A 23,817-nucleotide genomic window follows, 5' to 3' on the forward strand; every position below is an offset into this window, starting at 1 on the left:
TCAGCCTATCACCCAGTAAAAAGTAAAAAATGCCAGCGTTTTTGGGACTTAGAAAACTTTTCAACTTTTTTTTGACAAACTCCTATCTACTCTATTGCACTTCGCCTGGTCTGAGCTGGCGAAGTAAAGTCTGGTGCAAGAGGTAAAGTTCAGTAAAATCCACAAGTTAGTGAATTAGCGTAGTTACGTCCCTTCGCCAGAGCGCAACTTCGTCTGGTGTAAGGGTGCGAAGTAGTGCTAGAGTAGGTCTACTTCTACGCCAGCACCCGTTAGTAAATTGGCGAAGTGGCAAAAGGACTTCGCCCTTTAGTAAATTGCTCCTTTGTGCGCCATTGTAACAACCTGCTTAAAAATTTGTAAGTGGTTGCTGAATGTTGCCAGTAGGTGGCGAAATGTTCTTGTCTATAAAAGGGCTTAACGACCCGGTGTTTGGTAAACTTGATAAAAGGCCTGAAATGTCACTGTGAACCAGGTTCTGCCATTCATATCCAATAAAGACATTTTAATGAATAATAATTTGGTGCTATACAAAGAATCTTATTCAAATCCTTGATGTCAGATTGGGCGCAATTTTAATGGGGTGATAATTCATGATGCTAAAATGTATCCAGTACAAAAGCCCTTTAGGATAAACTGATAACTTTAGTGAGCTATTCATTTATTGCCTTCCTTGCAATGTGCTTTATTTAGCATTTTGTAATCTCAATGTCTCACTTTTATCTTCACAGTGAGAAATTTTCTGTCATAGGGATATACATTGTAAGGAATTGTGTTTCAGGTATTTCTATATAAATTAGATCCTCAAAACATCCTTTTTTAACTTTTTTGCAAATTTTTTGTCTACTTTGGGTATCACATCATCAATCACAGTGAGGTTGTGGAAGGCACTCCCGGGTGATGTTGTGATGGCTGATTCAGTTAATGCCTTTAAGAATGGCTTGGATGATTTCTTAATATTCTTGTGATATTCAATTCTATAGTTAGTATAGATATGGGTCAATAGAATTTATCTGAGAGTAGGGAGGGGTGTATGCTGGTTTTCATTTGGAGGGGTTGAACTTAAGATGGCCACGGACGCAAAGACTTCCCATCTCCCGACCTGCCACTAACCATTCCAATCAAATAAAGTAGTAAAAGAACAGATCAGCCGGTGTTCTGCCCCTGACAGCAATCGTACGAAAGTTATGTCCGACCAAAACTAGTGACAGTCTCCCTCTGAAAATCATACGATCAGCAATACATGCAGAGATATTACCCGCAGCCGACAGAAATCTTTTAACCTGTCCGATCAACCAAACGACCGATCTCTGCCGGACGAAAAATGTCGGGACTCTCCACACACGGTCCGAAATCGAATCCTCGATTCATACGATCAGATCTTTGCGTCTATGGCCAGCAACTATGTAACTTAACTATGTATGTAATTATTGTATAAATATACTTTCTTGCCTCTGTACATTTTTTGGTACATACATGTGTTATCACTGCCTAAAGGCAATGTAAACCCTCAAAACAACTGAATTAGTTATGTGTTGGTCGATTGAAACTCTATCCGTAACTAACCCAGCCCAGCAGCACCCAACCCTAACTCTGGTCACCTGCCCTGCCCCATTGTGATTTTTCTGAAGGGTGCAGGCACGCTGGTGCCCGTATATAAAAAGGTGCACACGGAGACAGAAATGGGGAAGTAGAGGGTCGTGTTCAGCCGGCACCCGCCCATGGCCCGACAACATTGTACACAAGTTGGCCAGAACCATGGGTTTTGCGGGGCTTCGGGTCAGCCTCACATCACTAAATCGAATGTAAAATTCCCCAGACTGCTGTTATAAACCCTTTTGCCATTCACAACCATTTTTTCATGTTTTCAATATATTCACAGGTTTTAGTCTTCTGCTATAGTGAATTTGAACAACAGCACCACCTGCTGTTCATTTTGGTTACACGCAGAAGAAAATTTAAGCAGAAAAGAAACAGCTTGTGATGTTGCTTTGCAGAGAAAATGAAAAAAGAGTCACCTGATATCTCTCTTGGGTTTTTTGTTTTCTGCCGACTATAACCAGTCGGCCAAAATGGCTAATATGGTGTACAGTTCACAGTTTCTGCTTGCTGGTGGTAAAATAGGAGGTGCAAACAGAAACCTTCTCTCCTTCATTTTATCACCTGCAAGCAGACTGGACCTGTACACTGAATAATTCAGTGTCACCTGCTGTTCATTTTGGCAACTTGCCTCATATATTGGCACCATCAGTGCATCATAGACATTATAAGGAGGTACTTCAGACTCACATAGACAATTTGTAGCTTCTGGCAAATGCCAGAGAGGCTGCTGTAAGATGCTATAGATGTACTGATGTACATTTATATTCTGTGATTGTGTCGGTAGTAAAATTTGCCTGTGTAACAAACATTTAAGCTTATACAATAACCAATTCAGGGTTAGCATCAAAAGTAAAGGGTCTAGACAGAATGGTATTATCTGAAGAATATCTACAAGTAATTTTATTCACTACTCATACAAAAATGGAGCTCATCTCCTCTACCGAAACCCATTAGTTGCGCCACCTATGACAACACATATGCACCCCCAGGAGACGGCATAGTGATAGTTACCAGCCAGTTTATATCCATTGAAAAACGTGGAGGCGTGAGGTCCCAGCATGAAGTCATTGAGAAGTGTACAGCCGAGAGAAGATCTTGCTCCATGTAATACTACATCCTACTTATTGCGTGACTGGAAAACTAAGAGAATATCGGAGAAAGGCTGAATAATGTTGCCTCGACTGACAGTTACATATCATCGTAAATATCTTTTTCAAATTAGTTTTCTTTCAATTTTGATGATCCAGGAGCTACAAAAAGCAGTCTGGCAATCCAAAAGCTCCCTCTAGTGGATTAATCGGTTACATATTCATGTTTCCATAGGCATATCCATATTTCCAGAGGCATATCCATATTTCCAGAGGCAAAGTGAAAAATGGTCTGCGTAGTGTCTGTTAGAAACAAAGCAGCATCTCACTTCATGCTCAACAGCAGCTGTCTTTAAAATACCTACGCAATACCAAGATTCACAGCAACTTGATCCATTCTTGCACCTCTCAAATAATTTGGGCACCAGTGGTTTTTAAAACAAAATAAAATTGTCTGGATGATATAGAATCTTTTTTGGGGTTCCTAAGTAAATGTTGCATATCATCCGCTCATTACTATTCTATGCAAGGAAAAACATAGCCATGCACTGGATGGGGCCCGAACTCCGATGGTCAAGACTTATAGGCAGATTCACTAAAGGACGAAGTGGCTAACACTAGCAACTTTTCACCAGCGTTGCCACCCACAGGGACATCGCCAATTCACTAACAGGCACAGGTTTTTGCTAGCAAACTGGACCGTCGCTAGGGGTCGTTCTCACTCTATCGCCAGGCGACTTTTGCGTTCTGGCGAACGATCGTTACTCTGCAAATTCACTTAAGTGTAGATTTTACTGAATGTTACCTCTTTCGTCAGAATTGACTTCGTCACCTTAGACCAGGTGAAGTGCTAAAAAGAAGCTACATCTTCCTTATCTTATGTTACTTACATCATATCCTGTGTGCTGAAAACCCGCCATATGCAAATTGACCTAAGCGCAAGATCACTACCGAATTTTCGTTAGGCACAAACGAACGCTGGCGCATCTTCGCTATGAAGTGCTCGCACAGCCGAAGTAACGGTAGTGAAAAAGTTGTCAGCGTTCGACGCCCGGGGCAAGACTTCGCATTTTAGTGAATTAGCGTATTTGCGCCTGTCGAAGTGGTGCGATGGGTGAGAAGCTGACGCTGGCGAAAATTCGTCCATTAGTGAATCTGCCCCTATGTGTTTCATTCACTGTCTGCCCAGATTGTAAATCATTTAATACATATGACCTGGACTCTCTGGTTGGTCAACTATAGCAGACAAACATGTTAACCAAAGAGGAGTGTCAGAAAATTTGCAGTTAGGAGCAGAACATGTTTGTTATTGTGTCTTCTTTCCTTCCCTTTGGGCAATCTAATGCCCAACCCAGGAATAGGCTCAAGCAAACCTTGCTGCACTGCACTGCTCAACCAAACTTTACTCAGTTGTTGCTGGACTACAAATCCCAGAATAATGTAACATAAAATGAAGGTTGAAGCATGCTGGGAGCTGTAGTCCAACAACATCAAGCACCCAATGTCGTCAGAGAGACCGGGTAGAGGGCAGTCCTGGTAGGGTTGGCACCTGGCCAGTATTTTACTGGCCTGGCCAGTAAAAATTATGGTTGATCCCAATGTTATTAATGGGGAAAAAAGGTCAATATATAGGAAGGCCAGTATTTTTTTCCAGAAAAGGTGGCAACCCTAAATCCTGGGGATGTCGGGATTAGACGTTGGGGATGGCGTATGACATCAGTGGGTGGGGCGGTTGGCAGCGGGTTTATGACATTCATATGAATTTATAATTTTTGATCAGTAGTAGTGATGGGCGAATTTGTCTCGTTTCACTTCGCCACAAATTTGGCGAATTTCCAGCGAAATTCACAAAAATGGCAAAAGATTTGCAAAACGCCGATTTTGACGCCGGCGAAAAATCGCCAGAGTCAAAATGCGCGCCAGCGTCAAAGTTGATCATTACGGTTGATCGTCAAAGTTGACGCCGGCAAATTTTAGCCAGTGAATATTTGTAGCAAATTCGTGAATGTATTGGCCGGCAGCAAAACGCCCAAATTCGATGCGAATTCGCGCAGGGCAAATAATTCCCATCACTAATCAGTAGTATTCTTACTGGCGACTTTTCTTGCATAATTATGTTTTCGGCAACTTCTGTAGAAAACTAGGGGGTGCTGTGGGACGGCGTTATGGTCGCTTTTACAACCCCTTTAAACGCAATGTAAAGTTCAAACCATGAAATATAAAGAATCATGATTGGTGAAACAGATAACAGAGAGAGGAAAAAATGCTATTTGAGGTAACAACTAGAAAAATACGCTGCAGGCGACTGAACAATACCATCAGATTTCCGAATCATACAGAGTTTCCTACAATGTCAATTCATTACTGAAGAAAACCTGTTCCACAGAAAACCAGTTGCTGAAATAGAAAAGTCATTTCAATGATATGTGTCGGCATATTGTTTCCTCTTTCTTCTGTAAACTCTAAACATGTCCATAGTGATAGAGCGTGACTAAAGCAAATCTTCTGAAGCCTCTCTAAAGAGTGACACGCCAATAGTATTATTCCCATGGTTTCCTAAGGCATTTACTTAAAAAAAGCAACATTACTGAAATGGTAGACATTAGCTTGGTAGAAAGCCGGCACGATCCATAGTTAAATATCAACTATTTCTTTTTCCCACCCCAAATTAGGTGCCAGCAAGTCTGAAATAATGGCCCAAATATGGCCTCCCCTTGGTATCAGTGCTTGGCTATTATCCTATCATTTATTATCTTCTGTTAATGATCTCTGTCCATCATCTGGATCAGTCTGAACCTTCTGCCCTGTATATGACTTCACTGAACTCTGTCTGCCCTAACCTCTGCCCGTTTTAGGGCCTTCCTTGTACTTTGCTTGACATGATCCTGGTCTCCTTATTGGATTTTGAATTTTCCAAACACTTAGGGGCAAATTCACTAAGCGCCAAACGCTAGCGTTACTTCGCTAGCGTTTGGCATTTTCGTTACTGCGCAAATTCACTAACGAACGCTGGCGTAGTTTCGCTAGTGTTACTTCGCACCCTTACGCCTGGCGAAGTTTCGCTAGCGACGTAATTACGCAAATTCACTAACGCGCAGTGTACTGAACGCTACCTTTTACGCTAGACTTCCTTCGCCACCTCAGACCAGGCGAAGCGCAATAGAGTAGATAGGGATTGCTTCAAAAAAAGTCAAAAATTTTTCTAAGTCCCAAAAAACGCTGGCGTGTTTTCTACATTATGGGTGATAGGCTGAAAAAGATCGAAATTTTTTTGGGGCTCCCCTCCTTCCCCCCTACATTTCCTGACTCATGGCAACTTACCTAGACAGTGGGCACATGTGTAGGGCAAAATACAATTTTTATTTGATGTTTTGAAGGTTTTCTAGGCATTTGTAGTGCTGATACGTATTCCTCCATTGAAATTTGAATTTGGCGCCGTATGCAAATTAGCCTTCGCTAGAGTAACTTCGCTTTACTTAAAGAATCAACACTAGCGCAACTTCGCAACCTTACGGTACCCCTGAGCGCAACTTTGGATTTTAGTGAATTTGCGAAGCGCTGGCGAAACTACGCCTGGCGAAGTGTGGCGAAGTGCGGCGAAGTTACGTCTGGTGCAACTACGAATCTTAGTGAATTTGCCCCTTAAAGGGGTTATTTATCAAAGTTCGAATTTATCTAAACATTTTCTGCCAAAAACTCTGATTACATCCGCACATTTTTTTTCCGCTTATTTATTATTAGATTTTCCTAAAAAAGGGGGTTTGCTGTAAAAAATCCAAAACACAAAACAGCGCACATTAAAAAATCGTTGGGACTTCTCCCATTGACTTATATGCAACCTTGACAGGTCTGAGATGCCGGATTTTCTGATTCTGACTTTTCCATCCTGTATAATAAATTCCGAAAAATTTGTGATTTTTTTTTAAAAATCCAATTTTATACTAAAAAATCATGAATATTTTTAATGATCTTTTGATTACATGCGATAGTAATGGTCCTTTTCGCAGAAAAAGTTGCAAAACTTGTTATTTGTCAACTTTCTTAGAGAATTAGAAGGCTCAGCAGGACAGATTTACAGCTGGATTTTGGTGTTATTTAAAAAAAATCACAAATTTTTCGGAATTTATTAAACCCAGAGGATGGAAAAGTCAGAATCAGAAAATCCGGCATCTCAAACCTGTCGAGGTTGCATATAAGTCAACTGGAGAAATCCCAATGATTTTTTGATGTTCGCTGTGTTTCGTGCAATACCCAGAAGATTTCTGAGTTTTTGGGAAAAAAGCATACAAAATAGGAGTTTTTGGGTGGAAAATCCAAAAAAATCGTGAAATTCTGATTTTTTCTCGCAAATTACATATTCTCGAAAATCTAATAATAAATAAGCGGAAAACACCCATGTGGATGTAATCAGAGTTTTTGGCAAAACATGTTAAGATAAATTTGGAGTTTGATAAATAACCCACTTAGTGTCCCTTTCTTTAATACTAAAAATCTTCTGCAGGCATTCCCTTTATCTGGTCAATCTCTTACCCTTGTCAAGATAAGTAATTGTTCAAAACAAAGAATATGCCCATACTTATTGGCCTTTTCTGTTGAGCATAGTTTTAGCTCTCATCAAACCCACTGGGAAACCTTTTAGGTCTGGATTTATTGGACAAGTTAGTTAGTTACATAGTTACATAGTTAAATTAGGTTGAAAAAAGACAAAGTTCATCAAGTTCAACCCCTCCAAATGAAAACCCAGCATCCATACACACACCCCTCCCTACTTTTAATTAAATTCTATATACCCATACCTATACTAACTATAGAGTTTAGTATCACAATAGCCTTTGATATTATGTCTATCCAAAAAATCATCCAAGCCATTCTTATAGTCATTAACTGAATCAGCATCACAACATCACCCGGCAGTGCATTCCACAACCTCACTGTCCTGACTGTGAAGAACCCCCTACGTTGCTTCAAATGAAAGTTCTTTTCTTCTAGTCTAAAGGGGAGGCCTCTGATACGGTGATCCACTTTATGGGTAAAAAGGTCCCCTGCTATTTGTCTATAATGTCCTCTAATGTACTTGTAAAGTGTAATCATGTCCCCTCATGTAAGGGGGGCCCTGGTGCCAATGTTTATTTAAAAAATATTCTTTGGGGTCCCAATATTTTTTAACTTATAAGGGGGGGCCCTGACCATCAATAGCTTTTTATAACTTGTGTGTGGGGGGGTTACTTTTTTTAGAGCTGATGTCTGTGTGGTCTTTTAACCGTGATGTGGAGTGGGAGGGATCTGGGGTGGGGCTTGGGAGCCAGAGCAGGCGGGGCCCAGGGGGCCCCAAAAACCTTGTTGTACAGGGCCCTGTGATTTCTAATGGCGACCCTGGGGACCCAGTGGGCCCAGCCATGATGACTCAGACCCTATCCCTGCCTGCCCCCCACTGTTGCCTTCCCTCCCACTGATTGCGGCAAGTAAGTATAAGGTAGGTGGTTATGGGTGATCAGACAATTAGTGGCGGCCCCAGAGGGGGTGTGGGGGCCCAGACATAACAGCCCTAGGGGGCCTCACACACCATCCTACTCTGAGTTCAACCCAGGGATGTCAGACAGATAGAGTCCAAAGTTATTTTATTCCATTAACTTTTTGTAGAAAAAGCAAATCATTTGCATTCTAATTACATGACTTAGTAATCATAACTTGATTAGTATTCAGCATTAGTTATCATCTAGTGAATATTACTTTTCCCCTTATGTGTAAACCCCCCCCCCCCCCCTTATCAGCAACTGTATTGTATTTGATCTTGGAAAAATGTTATATACTGTATCTTGTTGATGTTGATTATGAAAAAGTACCTCTTATTCCAAGAATATCCACATATAGTTCACATAAGGTTCATATCATTCCATGCCATGCCAAGCTACCCAGAGGCCCATTTATCGAAATTCAAACAACATTTTCATATTGATTTTTACCTTGAATAAACAAACAATTTTGAAAAAACACAAATCTTAGTTTATTAATTAAAAATCGGATTCAATAGAACCAAGAGAAAAAATCTAAAATTCCCCAAATTCCTACTTTACTAATTTTTAATGTTTTTTTCATGTTTTTTACACTAAATAAATATTGAATATGGTTTAAAAACTTGAATTTTCAATATTTATTTAGCGTAAAAAAACGTGAAAAACGAATGCAAAACTTTGGCAGAATTAGAATATCTTTGAACCTGTAAACCCATTAAAAACGAGTAAAGTATGAATTCTTAGTCCAAAAAAATATAGTTCATGGGGAGCGGCATCATGGGGGATTCCAGAAGGTTCTCTAAAATGCCAGAAAAGAATTTGAAATAAGAATACCAGGATCTGGATTCCTTCCTTGTAAATGACAATATTTTTCCATAGCAATGCTACTTTATACAGTTTTACTTTGAATTGCATGCAATCACCTATCCTGTAAACAGACTGCTGTAAAACTAGTTTATTGAAGGTTTTGTGAAAACTCTTTCCCAATTCTTGCATATGAGGAAGGAAGACTATGTAGGACTATGAATGTAGCCATTTAGACTTGCATGTTGAAGAAGTGACTTTCATTCCACACACTGTAAGTACATGGGATGCAAATAATTCTTTATTCCTTTCAGATTTTTTTTTAACTCATTTTCTTGTCTCATTTTATAGACTTAATTAAGCAGAGATGAATGTCTTCATGATCCTGTTGTCTGCTTTCCCTCTGGCAATTTCATTGCAAATCAACTTAAGCAATGGTAAATATATTATACTTTCTCAAAAATGTTGGACTTACTAGAAAACATCTTAATAACGAAAGTTCTTTTTTTTTTTTGTAGAACAAAATTTCAAAAACTGGACAAACTTTGAAAATGTGGAAATACTTTCAAGAGAAACTGGACAAGGTAAGATATATATGGATTTTATTTGTATCCAACTATTGTTATTGTGCACTTGAAATGCACATTACCCAGATCAGTTTTTTTTCATACAGCCCTTCTTTTTTTTTTTTTGTATTCAGTATATAGATCTTTTCCATTATGGTGCATTACTTGCAGCTTCCAGTCACAGCAATTAGGATTCCATACATTTTTTTCAAGCATTTTAAGCATAAAGAGGGTTAAAAAGTTATCAGTAACTATATGGTGTCAGGATGCTAAGTGCAGAAAGCAAGAACAAAGTGAGTTATGCTGCAGCTCTTTGCACTCTTTAAAGGGGATGGAAAGGAAAAAAATAAAATACAGTTTTTACTTTCTTTAATGAAAAAGAAATCTATCTCCAATATACTTTAATTAAAAAATGTCTACTGTTTTTATAAGAAACCTGACTGTATGCAGTGCAATTCCCCCTTCATTTTACTTGCTGCTGTGGATAGGAAACTTCAGACGGTCCCTAACTGCTCTGCAGGGAAACGATCATTCCCCCCCACACCTTACTTCCCAGAACTCAAGCAGCTTTGTTTGTTTCCCTGTAGCGCAGCCAGCGACTGCATAGAGATTCATATCTGCAGACCCAGTGCAGTCTGTATATTCTGATTATTAATCAGTCTTGCTGTATCGGCTTCTATGGCAGATATTATTTGATTTGTGCTGCTTTGATAATTTATGATGATCCCTAAGCTTAACCTCTCAACTGAAGCCCAGACCACACTGAGCATGTGCATGGTCCTGGTCTTGCAAAGATGTATAACAAATTTAAAAGATGATGACCCCCTGCAGCCAACTTTGAAAGCATAAATCATTTGTTTAATTAAGCTTTTGATGCAGTTTGTTCATGTTTATGTTTAGTATACAAAATACAGCTTTTCCAGCATATTCTATTTTAGACTTTAGTTCCTCGTTAAATGTTGTTACAATGAGCTGTGCCTTCCACTGAATACAGCACTGTTTGCATTTGGGAAGAGGCAAAAAATGGACCCAATCCGCCATGTTTTTGCACCCTTCCATTTCTGAGCCCAGAGTCACATGTGCATCAGGCATCTCCCCTCCTTCCCACTCCCCTAACTTGCATGTCATTCAGATGCACAATTACAGTGCAGCAATGGACGCAAACTGCAATGGCTTACCAGTATCCACAGGGCTTACCTGTATCCACCAACTAGGCACTTTGCACCAAATTTTGCACCTATGGGAGGCCTATTTACTAATTTGCGAGGTCGAGATCCCACCAAAAAATATGGCAAAACTCTCAGAACTTTTTTCTTGAGCACATAAACTTATTTAAGAAAAAATGTGACAAAATATCTCACATCAGTTCTTTTAGCTGAAAAAAAGTTACATGCTGTCAATTTTTTTCATTAATTTTCAAAAAATGTCTTATGCTGTGTTACTTACTGGAACAAAGAATAATTTACTGGCACACAAGGGTAGTGCTTGCCCTTCCAGTTCTACCCTTTTGTACCAGTGAATGCTTCTTTATTCCAGTTTGGTGGAGAAGTTGCCGATTTCTCTAGAACTGTGCACCAGGTAATTTTCTGTTTGTCTACTTTCATGCAAAAAGGGACATTTTAAAATGAACACTGATGATACATTTTTTGTTGTTCTGCTTGGGAATGTATTCTATAGACCATAAAAGTCTGACTTCTCCCCTGGTTAATTATTCATTTTACTACCTGACCAGCAGCAGTTAATTTACTTTACAGATTAACTTCTTGTGTAAAACAGTAGCAAAGCTTTGCTAAAGATTAGTTAAGTGTTATCAACATACCCACCCTGATCCTCTCCAGACCTACTGTGTCAAATATAATTCTGGTTTGTAGACATTCCTTCACTAAATGCATTCACTATGCCTATTCTATCTTAAATTCTGCATTTAGTTTATTCCTACATTCAATGTTCAATAAAAAGAAGGCATTAAACACTGGCAAGTAATAGTTTGAGATATTGAGATATGATTATTCAAAGTCATAGACTTTAAGAACCTCTGCAGTTAACCAAGGACAACTTGCTCTGAGTCTGATAACAAGGAGTTATGTAGAAGGCTTGTACAGGTATGGGACCTGTTTTCCAGAATGCCTGTGACCTGAGGTTTTCCGGACAATGGGTCTTTCTGTAATTTGTATCTCTGTAATTTAAGGGGCCTGTTTGCTAACATTTGCATTTCCTTTTTTTCACTTATCATATTTTTTCTATAATTTTTTCATTTAATTTCTCTGGAACTCTAAAAATTTGAGATTTATTACGTGTAAAAAAAGAGGTTTTAGAGATATATATATATATATATATATATATATATATATATATATATATATATATATTCTTAGTACTTTTTTTTCCATTTGTATTTTTTATATTCAGATCTTTAAATAACTTTTATGGCATTTGTGATTTTAGAGAAATAGAGCTTAATCGAGGTTTCAGAAAACTCTAATACCATTAAAATTCGACCTGTAATAAATGAACCTTCAAGTCTTCTAAAAAACAATGTTAAACATCCTTAATAGGGTTATTTTGTCTCCAGTAGGGTTAAATTATATCTTAATTGGGATCAAGTACAAGGTACTGTTTTATTATTCCAGAGAAAAAGGACATTTTTAAAAATTTTAATTATCTGATTATAATGGAGTCTGTGGGAGATGGCCTTGTTGTAACTCAGAACTTTCTAGGTAACTGGTTTCTGGATAATTGATCCCATATAGGTATTGGTCTTTGAGCTAACAGGTGCACTTTTTAACCTTGATTTAATTATCTATTGCACAATATCTGGAGATATTCAAATGTCATATAAGTAAGGTTGAGGGCTGCCCTTCAGAATATTAAATCAATTTATTCGATTAAGAAGTAAATGTAGAAGCACCAAGACTCACCCTATGTGGATTAATATAGAAGTAAAGAAGTTAATAGGAAAGAAAGTCATTTAAAAACTAGAAGTCTGTGGGGACAGAAGCTGCATTTAATAAATATAAACTCTATAATAAATGTTGTAAAACTGTAATCCGGAAGGCAAAGAAAGGAAATGAGAAGCGCATTGCCACAGAGGCTAAGACTAACACCCAAAAGTTTTTTAAGCATATTAATAGTAAAAATAATGGTATGAGTATGGTTGTAACAGATGCAGAAAAGGCAAATATGCTAAATCAGTTATTTTCTTCAATGTATAAAATTGAGTCATAGTTCCCAGGCTCACTTTATAGATGCGCTGTTTACTCAGATCAATCTAGTCAGTGGCTGACTCAGGATACGGTTCATAAAACTTTAATAAAATTATTGTGAACAAGGTGCTAGGTCCAGATGACATACACCCCTGGGTTCTAAGAGAGCTTAGTTTAGTTTTAGACAGGCCTCTATTTTTGATTTTCTCAGATTCTCTTTCATCTGGTATGATACCTATGGGTTGGTGGAAAGCTGATGTCATTCCAATATTTAAAAAGGGATTGCGATCTGAGCTTGGCAATTATAGGCCAGTAAGTTTGACATCTGTGGTGGGCAAATTATTTGAAGGCTTGTTAAGGGATCAGATTTAAAATGTTGTCCTAGTGAATGGCATTATGAGCAACAATCAGCATGGCTTTATGAAGGATAGGTCATATAAGACAAGTCTGTAGATGACTCAAAACTATCCAGCCCAATTAATTCCATCCAGGACGTGGCATCCTTGCAACAGGATCTTGAAAAACTGGCAATCTGGGCAGCTAAGTGGCAAATGAGATTCAATGTTGCTAAATGTAAAGTCATGCACCTGGGATGTAACAATATCCAAGCCACTTATACCCTTAATGGGACTGCACTAGGCAAAACCCATATTGGAAAAGGACCTTGGAGTCCTTGTAGATAATACACTTGGCTGTAGCAAGCAATGCCAGTCAGCAGCATCAAGGGCAAATATTTGATATTGATTTGGGCATTGATTTGCGGGAGGAGCTGTTATTAATCTACTGTACAGAGCACTGGTAAGGCCCCATCTAGAATGTGCCGTACAGTTTTGGTCTTCAGTTCAAGGTTTTATTCAATCATGGTTTTTTATATTCTGATTTTTTAATTAATAAGCTAAAATTCCAGTTTTGTAAAATTTTAGTTTATTCGAAGTAGAAAAAAAATACAAAAACTTCACAAAATCAAATTTTGATAAACAAGGCCCTAAAAGAATTCCAGTAGCAGCTGCAGGCATGGATAATATCATCTTACTAAACAGGTCCAAAGTTTTATCGTTATGGTACAGCTGTAGATATTTCAGGATCAGCCCGGACTCAAACTCTTGTGTGTGCGGTTCTGGACACTTGCACTTACCTTATGAGCCACTGGAGGCTCTTGGTGCTGGTCCTGACCTCTTCATTGATGTTCCTGACTCTGCCTGTTCCCAGTATGTCTCCTCTCTGGTCTCCTCCCATCTCGTTACCCTCATGTGTTACCCTCATCTGTATTCTTGTGCACTGTTCTGTGAGTTTAACCTTTATTAAACCTTTATTAAATCATAGCTTCAAGACTCTGTCCTATGATCTACGGGTATACCCCAGTCTTCCCACCTTATATATTACCTCGAGAGTACCTCTCTGCAGTGTCAGAGCGTTACAAGATATGTATGAAACCAGAACCAAACTGAAATGATTATTTCATTATTGGAACTGTATAGTGTTCATGTTTGCAGAAGAATAATATTCTCCTTCCTTCTCACTGTGATAGACTTTTCTCCCACACTGTCCTGTGGATCAACTTATAGTGAAGTCACTTTCAAGAAAATTGATCTTATAGCCTGGAAGGTGGTTATCCCAAACATACACCTAGAAAACAGTACGTGTGCCGAGCTTCTGAACAGCAGTGACGCAGTAATAGTAAGATGGCAGAATGGAATGGAAGAATGTCGGAACAAAGTAACTGTACGTCTAACTCAAGCAAGTTTCTTTCTTTATAACTGATCTAATTGTTAAATTGGTTAAGTAAGACTTAATATTGGTCTACCATTCAGAATGACTTCATTGCAATCCCATTATAAGATAGTTACTGACTAGAGCCAGAAAATCCTGGCATTTGATTCCTTCCATTGCTCATTCAGTAGGCAGAGAGTTGGTAACAGAACTTGAGTATCAATTTATATTGACCTAACATGCAGAATTAATTCCTTGCAATCCCATTAGATAATGGCTAGTGGTTATAAACATAAAGGGGCCCATTTACTTAGCTCGAGTGAAGGAATAGAATAAAAAAAATTAGAATTTCGAATGATTTTTTTGGCTACTTCGACCATCGAATTGGCTACTTCGACCTTTGACTATGACTTCGATTCGACCGATTCGAACTAAAAATTGTTTGAATATTCGACCATTTGATAATCGAAGTACTGTCTCTTTAAAAAAAACTTCGACCCCCTAGTTCGCCACCTAAAACTTACCGAAGTGCCATGTTAGCCATGAAGGTCCCCATAGGCTTTGTAACAAAGGCTAAAAGAAAAAGAAAGAAAAGGTAAAAGAAAAATCGATCGATGGATTAAAATCCTTCGAATCGAAGGATTTAATTGTTCGATCGAACAATTTTTCGTTCAATCGTACTATTTGTGGTAAATCCTTCTACTTCGATATTCGAAGCCGGAAGGATTTACATTCGGCAGTCGAATATCGAGGGTTATTTAACCCTCGATATTCGACCCTATGTAAATCAGCCCCCAAATGTTGACTCTTCCATTGCTCATTTATTGGGTAGAAAGTGATGACAAGGATTTAAGGGGTGATTTATCAAGGTTCACAGTTTAATTTCTGCCAGAATTTGATTTTATTTTAACAAAAACTCACAAATTTGAATTATATTGTTAAAAACTTAAATGTTTGGTATTCTTTAAGCCCAAAAAAAAACACAAAAGCTGAAATTTAAAACTTCAGTATGTCAAAGCTTGTGAGTTCATGTAGAAGTCAATGCTGTACTAGGCAAAATTCAAACCATTTTTTGAAGATTTTTTCAAATGTTTCTGTACTAGGTATTTGCGATTTTTCCATAATTATATTCAATAAATTTTTTTTATAAAAAAATATTCTAGTTTTCTAAATTTTGAGTTTATTCAAAATAAAAAGAACCTCTAAAACCTCACAAATGTAATTATTGATAAATAAACCTATTAATATGCCTTTCTTTTTATTTACAGAAAACTGATGACATGGTGACGTTTGGGAACACAATTCACTTGTCACCTGATGCATCACAGGTTATTTATAAAGAAGAAATTTATGTGAATGTTGAGTGCAATTATCCTCTGGAAATGACTGCATCTCTTGAAACCGTCTTGACGCCAGACCTAAGGTTTTATTTTATAATATTATTGCTGTCTCTTCCTCCTTATGTGGTATCCTCTTGAAATCACCAGTCCTAATGCTCATATTCACGTATTTACGTAAAATGGGCATTCCATTTGTTTCGTATGATCAGTTTTTCATTTAAGCTTAGCTTTTTTTCTTGCTTGATTTATTCATCTTTAATCTGTCTTTCTAGTGCAATGCATTACTTTATTGTAGTTTCATATTTAAACCAGGTCCAAATGTTTCCCTAAGTAGAGGAAAATACATATAATTATTAAACAAGGAATAAATCAACACGGTAGGTCAGAATTATTTGCGACATTAAGATCAAACAGGTATTTCAAAATAAAAGAAAGTTTACTTAATTAAATATTGTAATATAATTTAATATAATTATTTTAATGTAAATATTTAGTTTGTTTATGAAAACGAATACATGAGAAATACACACAGCTATAATCATATGACATATCTTAACACCAGCAGTAAAAATAATACTTTTAACAAATATTGATTGTAAAAACGTATTTCATTTTAGAACTGATAATGGCCCGTTTTGAAAAAAATATAATTTATTCAATTAAATGATAGAATGAATTTATAGGGGTCTGAAAAGCAGGGTGTTATTATAGTAGTAACAGATACTGCAACTGCTGGGAGGTCCAGGAACTATAGGGGGCACCACGGGATTAATAATTAGCGGCAATATATGTTTAAGGAAAATGTCTTGTTTCCAAAATGTAGGGGCCCAGTGATCTTGCTGTTGGGCTCCATAACTACTGATGATCACTTCTGTCCCATTTGTGAAACATTTTGAATTCAAAAGGCAACAAATGATTTTTATGTGCAATTTTTTACTTGCGCAACTTTTTTTCTCACTCCAAATTCATTAAAGTCAATCGGCGTTTTTCTTGTGGCTACTTTTTTGTCTCTGAGACTTTTTGTCCAAATGCAAATTAATAGGCGTTTTTTTCTTGCACAACTTTTTTTAGTCTTGGCAACTTTATTGCGCAAGTTTTTTTGTCTTGATGAATTTTTGCTGCAGTTTGTGAAAAAAAATTGGTAGATGGTGAAATCTTGAATTTCGCTGTGAATCCATGCCTGGCGAAACAAATTGTGAATTTTTTTGCAAAACTGCAGCAAGACAAAATTGTCCCTAAAACAAAAAGTCGCCATAAGAAAAACACCCATTGTCTTTAATGCATTTGGCGTGAGAATAAATTGTTGTGCATGTAAAAAAATTTTTGTACATAAATACATTTTTGATGCCTATTGACTTCAATGCGTTTTGACAATTTTTTGCAATTTCGTGAATTTTTCACCAGATTTCTAATCTGGTGTTTGGTGCAGAGTGAAGACAAGCCCCTTAGTGCTCAAGCACTATCTAGCACTCTAGCATCTTGGGTAGTAGTAAATGGCCCCTTGTGTGTATGAACTAACATATATTATTTTTATTTCTATAGCGGAATAAATGTGGACATTGAAGGCAATGGAAAGATTGCAGTGGGCATGGCTTTGTACAAAGATTCAGGATACAGCACACCTTATGAAGAAGCAGTAGTTAAGATATCAACAAAATCCAGGCTGTACGTTGGAGTATTTATCAAAGAAAATCAACCATTGTTTCATATTGTATTGAAAAATTGCTTTGCCACTCCTACAAATAATATGTATCATCCAACAAAGTATTTCATCATTGAGAATGGGTAAGTTAAGATGATATAAGTTTTCTACGGAAACAGGATATTTTTAGGGGTCTCAGATAATGACATATCTGTAGTAGGGATGCACCGATTCCACAATTTTGGATTCGACCGAATCCCCGAATCCTTGCTGAAAGATTTGGCCGAATACCGAACTGAATCCGAATCCTTATTTGCATATGCAAATTAGGGGCAGAAAAGAAAAAAGTGGAAAAAAATCTTCTTTTGTGACGAGAATTTCCCTACTCGCCCATAATTTACATATGCAAATTAAGATTCAGTTTCGGTTCGGCCAGGCACAAGGATTTGGCCGAATCTGAATCCTGCTCAAAAAGGCCGAATCATGGTCGAATCCCGAACCGAATCCTGGATTTGGTGCATCCCTAATCTGTAGTATTAAGTCAAATCAACTGGACTTCCTGTGTTTTTCTTGAACACGTTTCACCAGTTCTCCGACTGGCTTTCTCATTTCAGAATACTGAATTGCGAAAGAAAAACACAGCAAGTCCAGTTGATTTGACTTATTACTACAGATATACCATGACCTGGATGAATGAGAATCTTCACACACAGTCTCCCTCCATCCCTCCAAAAAATAGAAAAGTAACAAGGTCCTTGAATAATTTAAAACAACTCTTATAAAATGTACAACGTTGTTTTGCAGATGTCCTAATGCCAATGATGGCACCATAAGTGTGGCTTCTAATGGCATCTCAAGCGAAGCACAGTTCTCTCTACAAATGTTCAGATTTATGGGTGAATTTACAACTGCCTTTCTGCACTGTGAGGTTTATCTTTGTGAAAAGACTTTATTGTGTTCACCGGTAAGTGAAGGCCCAACTATTAATTCTGCTGCTGTGGTTGATTAAATAATTTAGTAATTTTCAACTTCTGTTAGAACATGGGAGGTTGCAGCACATAGACTTTTCATTATAGAGGTCACCCAGTTCTTATTACTTCTAATCTAGATCAAGAGGCTGGTTTTGCCTCCAATAAGGATTAATTATATCTTAGTTTGGATCAAGTACAAGCTATTGTTTTATTAGAGAAAAAGGAAATTTGAATTATTTGGATAAAATGGATAGTGATGGGCAAATTTATTCGGCAGGCGCGAGTTTGCGTGATTCGCCGCCGGCAAATAAATTCGCAAAACGGCCGAGAAAATTCACTGGCGAAAATTCGTGGCGTAAAAAAAAGGACGTCTGTTCCAAAAACGTACGCAGTTTTGTGAATTTTTCGCTGTTTCGCGGGAAATTTGCAAATTTTTCAGTGAAGCGAAACGGCGCAAATTCGCCCATCACTACAAATAGAGTCTATGGGAGACGGTCTTGCCATATTTTGGAGCTTTCTGGATAATGGATTTCCGGGTAACGGATCCCATACCTGTACAAATAAATGGAAGTTCAACCTGATAGTAGGCTCCGTTTCTCAATGTAGTCAAGGACTCTTTAATAATGTTTTAAATCTTTCAATTCTTTATTGCTCCTCTATTTGGCCAAAGATGATCTCAGATGATCTCCAAGGTGTATGCCTTCTCTATAATTCAGTAGCCTGACTTAATAACACTTAGGGGCTTATTTACTAAACTCCGAATGCAAAAATCCCAAAAATGTTGTGTTTGTTTTTATAAAATCGGATTTTTAAAAAAATCATGAATGTTTCGGAATTTATTAAACCTCGAGGAAGGAAAAGTCTGAATTAGAAAATCCGGGATCTCAGACCTGTCGAGGTTGCATATAAGTCAGTGGGAGAAGTCCCAATTATTTTTGATGTGCGCTGAGTTTTCTGCGTTTTTGGGCAAAAAAACATAAGAAATCAGAGTTTTCATGTGAAAAATCCAAAAAAAAACAAATTTTTTCCTGCAAAGCAAATTTTCAGGAAAATGTAATAATAAATAAGCATAAAAACTCGATTGGATTGGATTGGAGTTTGTAGCAGAAAATGTTGAAATAATATCGGACTTTGATTAATAACCCCCTTATTGACTTTTTTCCATTCTTGAAACTTATTTTGATTATTTAATATTCTTTTGAATTATAGACATGCCCCAGAAGTGGTTTGCGGAGTGAAACAGTTAAAGTCCCTGGCCTTTTACGTGTTGGGCCTATAGTTCGTCAAGGTAACCGCCATAACTTATTCTTTGCCCTTGAGAGGCAATATTACTTAGCCTGGCCCTACTGTAGAAGGATAGATTAAACTACTAATGGTGTGAGCTTAGTTGCTGCATCCTGCCCACACAGCAGCACCTATTTCTTAATAATAATAAATAATACATGTATGTGATCTGTTATCCAGAAACCCATTATCCAGAAAGCTCAGAATTACGCAAAGGCCATCTCCCATAGACTCCATTTTAATAAAATAATCCACATTTTAAAAAATTATTAAATTTTTATCTATAATAATAAAACAGTATCTTGTACTTGATCCCAAGATGTAATTGATCTTTATTGGTTTATTTAATGTTTACATGATTTTCTAGTAGACTTAGGGCCATATTTATCAAGGGTCGAAGTGAATTTGAGGGAATTTTCGAAGTAAAATAATTCGAAATTCAAAGTAATTTTTTTGGATACTTTGACCATCAAATAGGATACTACGACTTCGAATTTACTTAGACTTTGATTTGAAGTAAAAATCGTTCGATAATCGAAGTACTGTCTCTTTAAAAAAAACTTCAACTTCGATAGTTCGCCAAATTAAACCTGCTGAAGTGCTATGTTAGCCTATGAGGACCTTCTAATGCATTTTTTTGTAGTCAAAGTAAAATCGTTCGATCGAACGCTGAAATCGTTCGATTCAAACAATTTAATCGTTCGATCCAACTATTTTACTTCAACCGCAAAACGGTCAAATTCGGTAAAAAAAACTTCGACTTCGATATTCGAAGTTGAAGTATAGCCATTTGATGGTCGGATTTCGATGTATATTTCACTTCAAAATTCGACCTTTGATAAATCTGCCCCTTAAGGTATGAAGATCCAGATTACAGAAAGATCCAATATCAGGAAAACCCCAGGTCCCTTGCATTCTGGATAACAGGTCCCATACCTTTTTTTGCCTTTGCAGAATAAATTTTCCTTCATTGTCCCTGTAGGCATAGGTTTAAACAAAGTAAAAATTAGGCATATACATTCTCTGCATACCTTGTAGAGTTATACATTATGGGGTAAAATATGTTTTTTTTTATTGTAGTTCTCGTTGTTTTGTCAAAATTTAACCTGCCATGGTGGCCTTGTCAAAAAAAAAAATTAAAGTCATTAATCATAATGAGTGTAATTTCAGAATGAAAATAACAACCCAGTTCAATTAGTTGTGTTGCTGTGTAGCTACAGTGTATAATGAACATAAACATTCTTCATCTTCTGTAAAAATGTGTACTGATTGCCTCCCTGCTGGAATTGAATATTGCTTCTTCTTCTCTCATTTACAGAAAATAACAGTGGTAAGTGATAAACTTTTCTATTCAGAATTTTTAAATGATTGGATGATCTTTGGGGAGTAAAAAATACTGTTTCTTGTTTAGTCTGTTTACTACTCTATGTAGGGAATAATCAAATCATGCTGATTTATAACGTCACGCTTTCTTCTCTATTTCTGTGTTTCTAAGACATTAAAATTGATATCTTCTGAATTTTCTCCCTTTGGTAAATCTCTCCATAAAAAGTGTCTTATGAATTCCCATTTGGATAGCTTTGCAGCTGTGCATTTACACCCTGGGGAGGAATATTTATTGTAAATTTTTGGAGTTTTTTAATTAGGAAACTCTGGAGAACTCGCCATTTTTAAACGATTAAAGATGGGGAAAATTGAATGCAACAAAAATACTATGTACCTTCATTTTCAGTCTGCCGATTTTTAAAATGATATGTGAAAAACTGGAAAACTCAAAAAAAAAAAAATTGCTTGGACTTCTATTTGAACTTGGCAGCTTTTACATTTGAATTTTTTTCTTGAACATTTAAGTTGCTGAAGCTCTAATCTGAAAAAAACAAATTTAAATCACTTTGAAAAAAAAGGCTTATTCATTCCTGCCAACAAGGGAGAGAGAACTCAACTGAGTAATTGAAAGCAGATAGGGTCATACTACCTATCATATGGGCTCGCAAATAATCCCAGACAGGGCCTTATTTCAAATTGTAGGATTAACCTATTTCTTCTACATCAAAGAACCACTAATTCCCTAAAGGTACTTACCTCTTTACTAGTTAGTGAGCACCCATATAAGGGTACCATAAGGTAGGGCTACATATTTCACTAAACCCTAATACTGTACTAGACTGTATTAGCTCAATACACATCTACTTGTTTTAGTTGAGGCAAAAAATGGCGCTTCTGGGAACTAAGAGCCGAATTTTCGGTTTTCAACCTGGAAATTCAGCTCTTCTAGTGCAGAGCGTGCGACTAGGGAATAGTCTAAATTTGAGTTTGAAAAAAATGTGAAAATTTGAATATCTCTTTAAAAATTCAACTTCGACCATTCGCCATCTAAAACCTGCCGAATTGCTTTTTTAGCCTATGCGGGACCTCCTAGAAACTATTTGAAGTCAATTGTTGGACTTGGAAAAATCAAAAATTTTTTCTGGGAAAAACTTCGAATCTAATTCGATCTAATGCGCTATTTCTTCAATTCATACGATTATATGGACTTATTCGATCAAAAACTGACCTATTCGACCAAAAAAAAAACCCTTCGACTTATTTTCAGTTGGTCGTTTTGAATTCGAAATTCGACCCTTGATAAATATGCCCCTTTCTGAAAGCACATGCCCAGGCAAAATGACCTGAGATGGCGCCTACATACCAATATTACAACTAAAAAAAATACACTTGTTGGGACATTTTATATTGTAGAGTGAATTATTTGCAGCGTAAACAGTGTCATTTAGAAATAAAAACTATACTATAAAAATCATGACAGAATCCTTTTATGTACTTGTTTAGTTACAGTACCTTTTATTTCTGTGCACCTGACCATATCAACTCTTTCTCCCCAAATTATGCTGAACACGTTAAGATCTTACTTAAAGTGCTTATTTACATTATGCCAATTGTAAAAAAACATTTGTTTTTTTATTTCCTTACAGGCGCAGGAACTTGCTTGGATAAACTGACTTCTGCTGCATTTCTACTGACGTTTTATTTTTTTACATAAAAAATGCTGTCAGTCACCATTCACCAGCTGGAGGAATTTAGCATTTTCTTCTGATAAACATGTGGTTTTTCATTGAGTATCTTGAGATTTTTGCTTAATATTTATATTATTGTATAGCTTGTTTATTTGAATATATTCAATTTCATATACAATACATACATCACACTCTATTTTGACACTTCTGACCTCAATAAACCACAAACTATTAAAAAAAAAAAGCATTTTGTCTTTCTAATGTCCAGCCTTCTTCAGGGAGGGTTAAATGTTTCATAAAATTCTCCCGTTGCACTCATCAGCTTTCCAAAGTTGTTTAATGCCTTCGGCCGCCTATAGTTGTATTGAATCAAAAAGAGAGAGTAGTATTAACAGATCCGGCAGACAAAATTCTCATTGGGGGGCTTATTTTGAATCATTTGGCCAAACAAACTGGACAGAACAATACTGTTATGGAAGGTTTATGTTCTGAGCAGTTCTTTCCAAAGTAAGTTTCTGAAATTTTGTAAAAGTTCCAGTTCATGGATAAGATTTTTATGAATGTATATGCCCCAAAGAAAGTGCCATAAACCTAAAGACTATGCTATTTGTGGCCCCTTGTGTTTCCCTTGCAGACATGATCATTTACTAATTAATTCGATTTGAAATCTTCAGAATGTTAATGAGATCAGAAGCAGGAATGTGACATTTCAGATTTTTGACTACCTTAAAAGAATTGTAAATATTTCAGCAGGCGGAGGGATAATGATGAGGCAAGGGGCCAATGTTTGTATTTTTTTATTTTTGCAAATTAACTTTTTATCACTAAAAATCATGTATTTAAATAATTACTCTAAAACCACAATTTTTCATCATTTATTTATGAAGTATAACAACCACAAAAAACTCTCGCCATACATACAAAATGATGCCATGGAAAAGTGCTCAATAGAGGTCAATGGGAGCTTTGCAAATTGTAATATCTTTTTTTACTTTGAGGTTTTAGAGATTCACTTAAAGGGGTTGTTCACCTTTGAGGTAACTTTTAGTATGATGTAGAGAGTGATATTCTGAGACAATTTGC

General features: G+C 36.9%; 1 protein-coding gene across 2 annotated transcripts; it reads left to right on the forward strand.

Annotated features, from left to right (window-relative positions):
* The first annotated feature begins 9,106 nt into the window (after window positions 1-9,106).
* gp2.S (glycoprotein 2 (zymogen granule membrane) S homeolog) lies at window positions 9,107-22,962 on the forward strand. Of its 2 annotated transcripts, XM_041578946.1 has the most exons (10): window positions 9,107-9,278; window positions 9,356-9,441; window positions 9,523-9,588; window positions 14,302-14,495; window positions 15,752-15,906; window positions 17,366-17,608; window positions 18,270-18,429; window positions 19,646-19,724; window positions 21,039-21,050; window positions 22,693-22,962. In XM_041578946.1, the coding sequence occupies exons 2-10, from the start codon at window positions 9,372-9,374 to the stop codon at window positions 22,758-22,760; spliced, it is 1,047 nt and encodes a 348-aa protein (XP_041434880.1). In that variant the 5' UTR covers window positions 9,107-9,278; window positions 9,356-9,371; the 3' UTR covers window positions 22,761-22,962. The 2 variants fall into 2 exon arrangements, with proteins under 2 accessions (XP_041434880.1, XP_041434881.1); XM_041578947.1 differs by lacking the exon at window positions 19,646-19,724 and having other exon boundaries at window positions 9,111-9,278.
* Window positions 22,963-23,817: the final 855 nt, after the last annotated feature.

Source organism: Xenopus laevis, chromosome 9_10S (assembly GCF_017654675.1).
Source record: "Xenopus laevis strain J_2021 chromosome 9_10S, Xenopus_laevis_v10.1, whole genome shotgun sequence".
NCBI classification, from domain to species: Eukaryota; Metazoa; Chordata; class Amphibia; order Anura; family Pipidae; genus Xenopus; species Xenopus laevis.

Excerpts from the sequence above, each read along its gene's own strand:
- gp2.S (XM_041578946.1), top strand. The coding sequence starts at position 9,372 with ATGAATGTCTTCATGATCCTGTTGTCTGCTTTCCCTCTGGCAATTTCA. Across the intron at positions 17,609-18,269 it reads TATTTCATCATTGAGAATGG|ATGTCCTAATGCCAATGATG; the intron begins GTAAGTTAAGAT and ends GTTGTTTTGCAG. Across the intron at positions 18,430-19,645 it reads AGACTTTATTGTGTTCACCG|ACATGCCCCAGAAGTGGTTT; the intron begins GTAAGTGAAGGC and ends TTTGAATTATAG.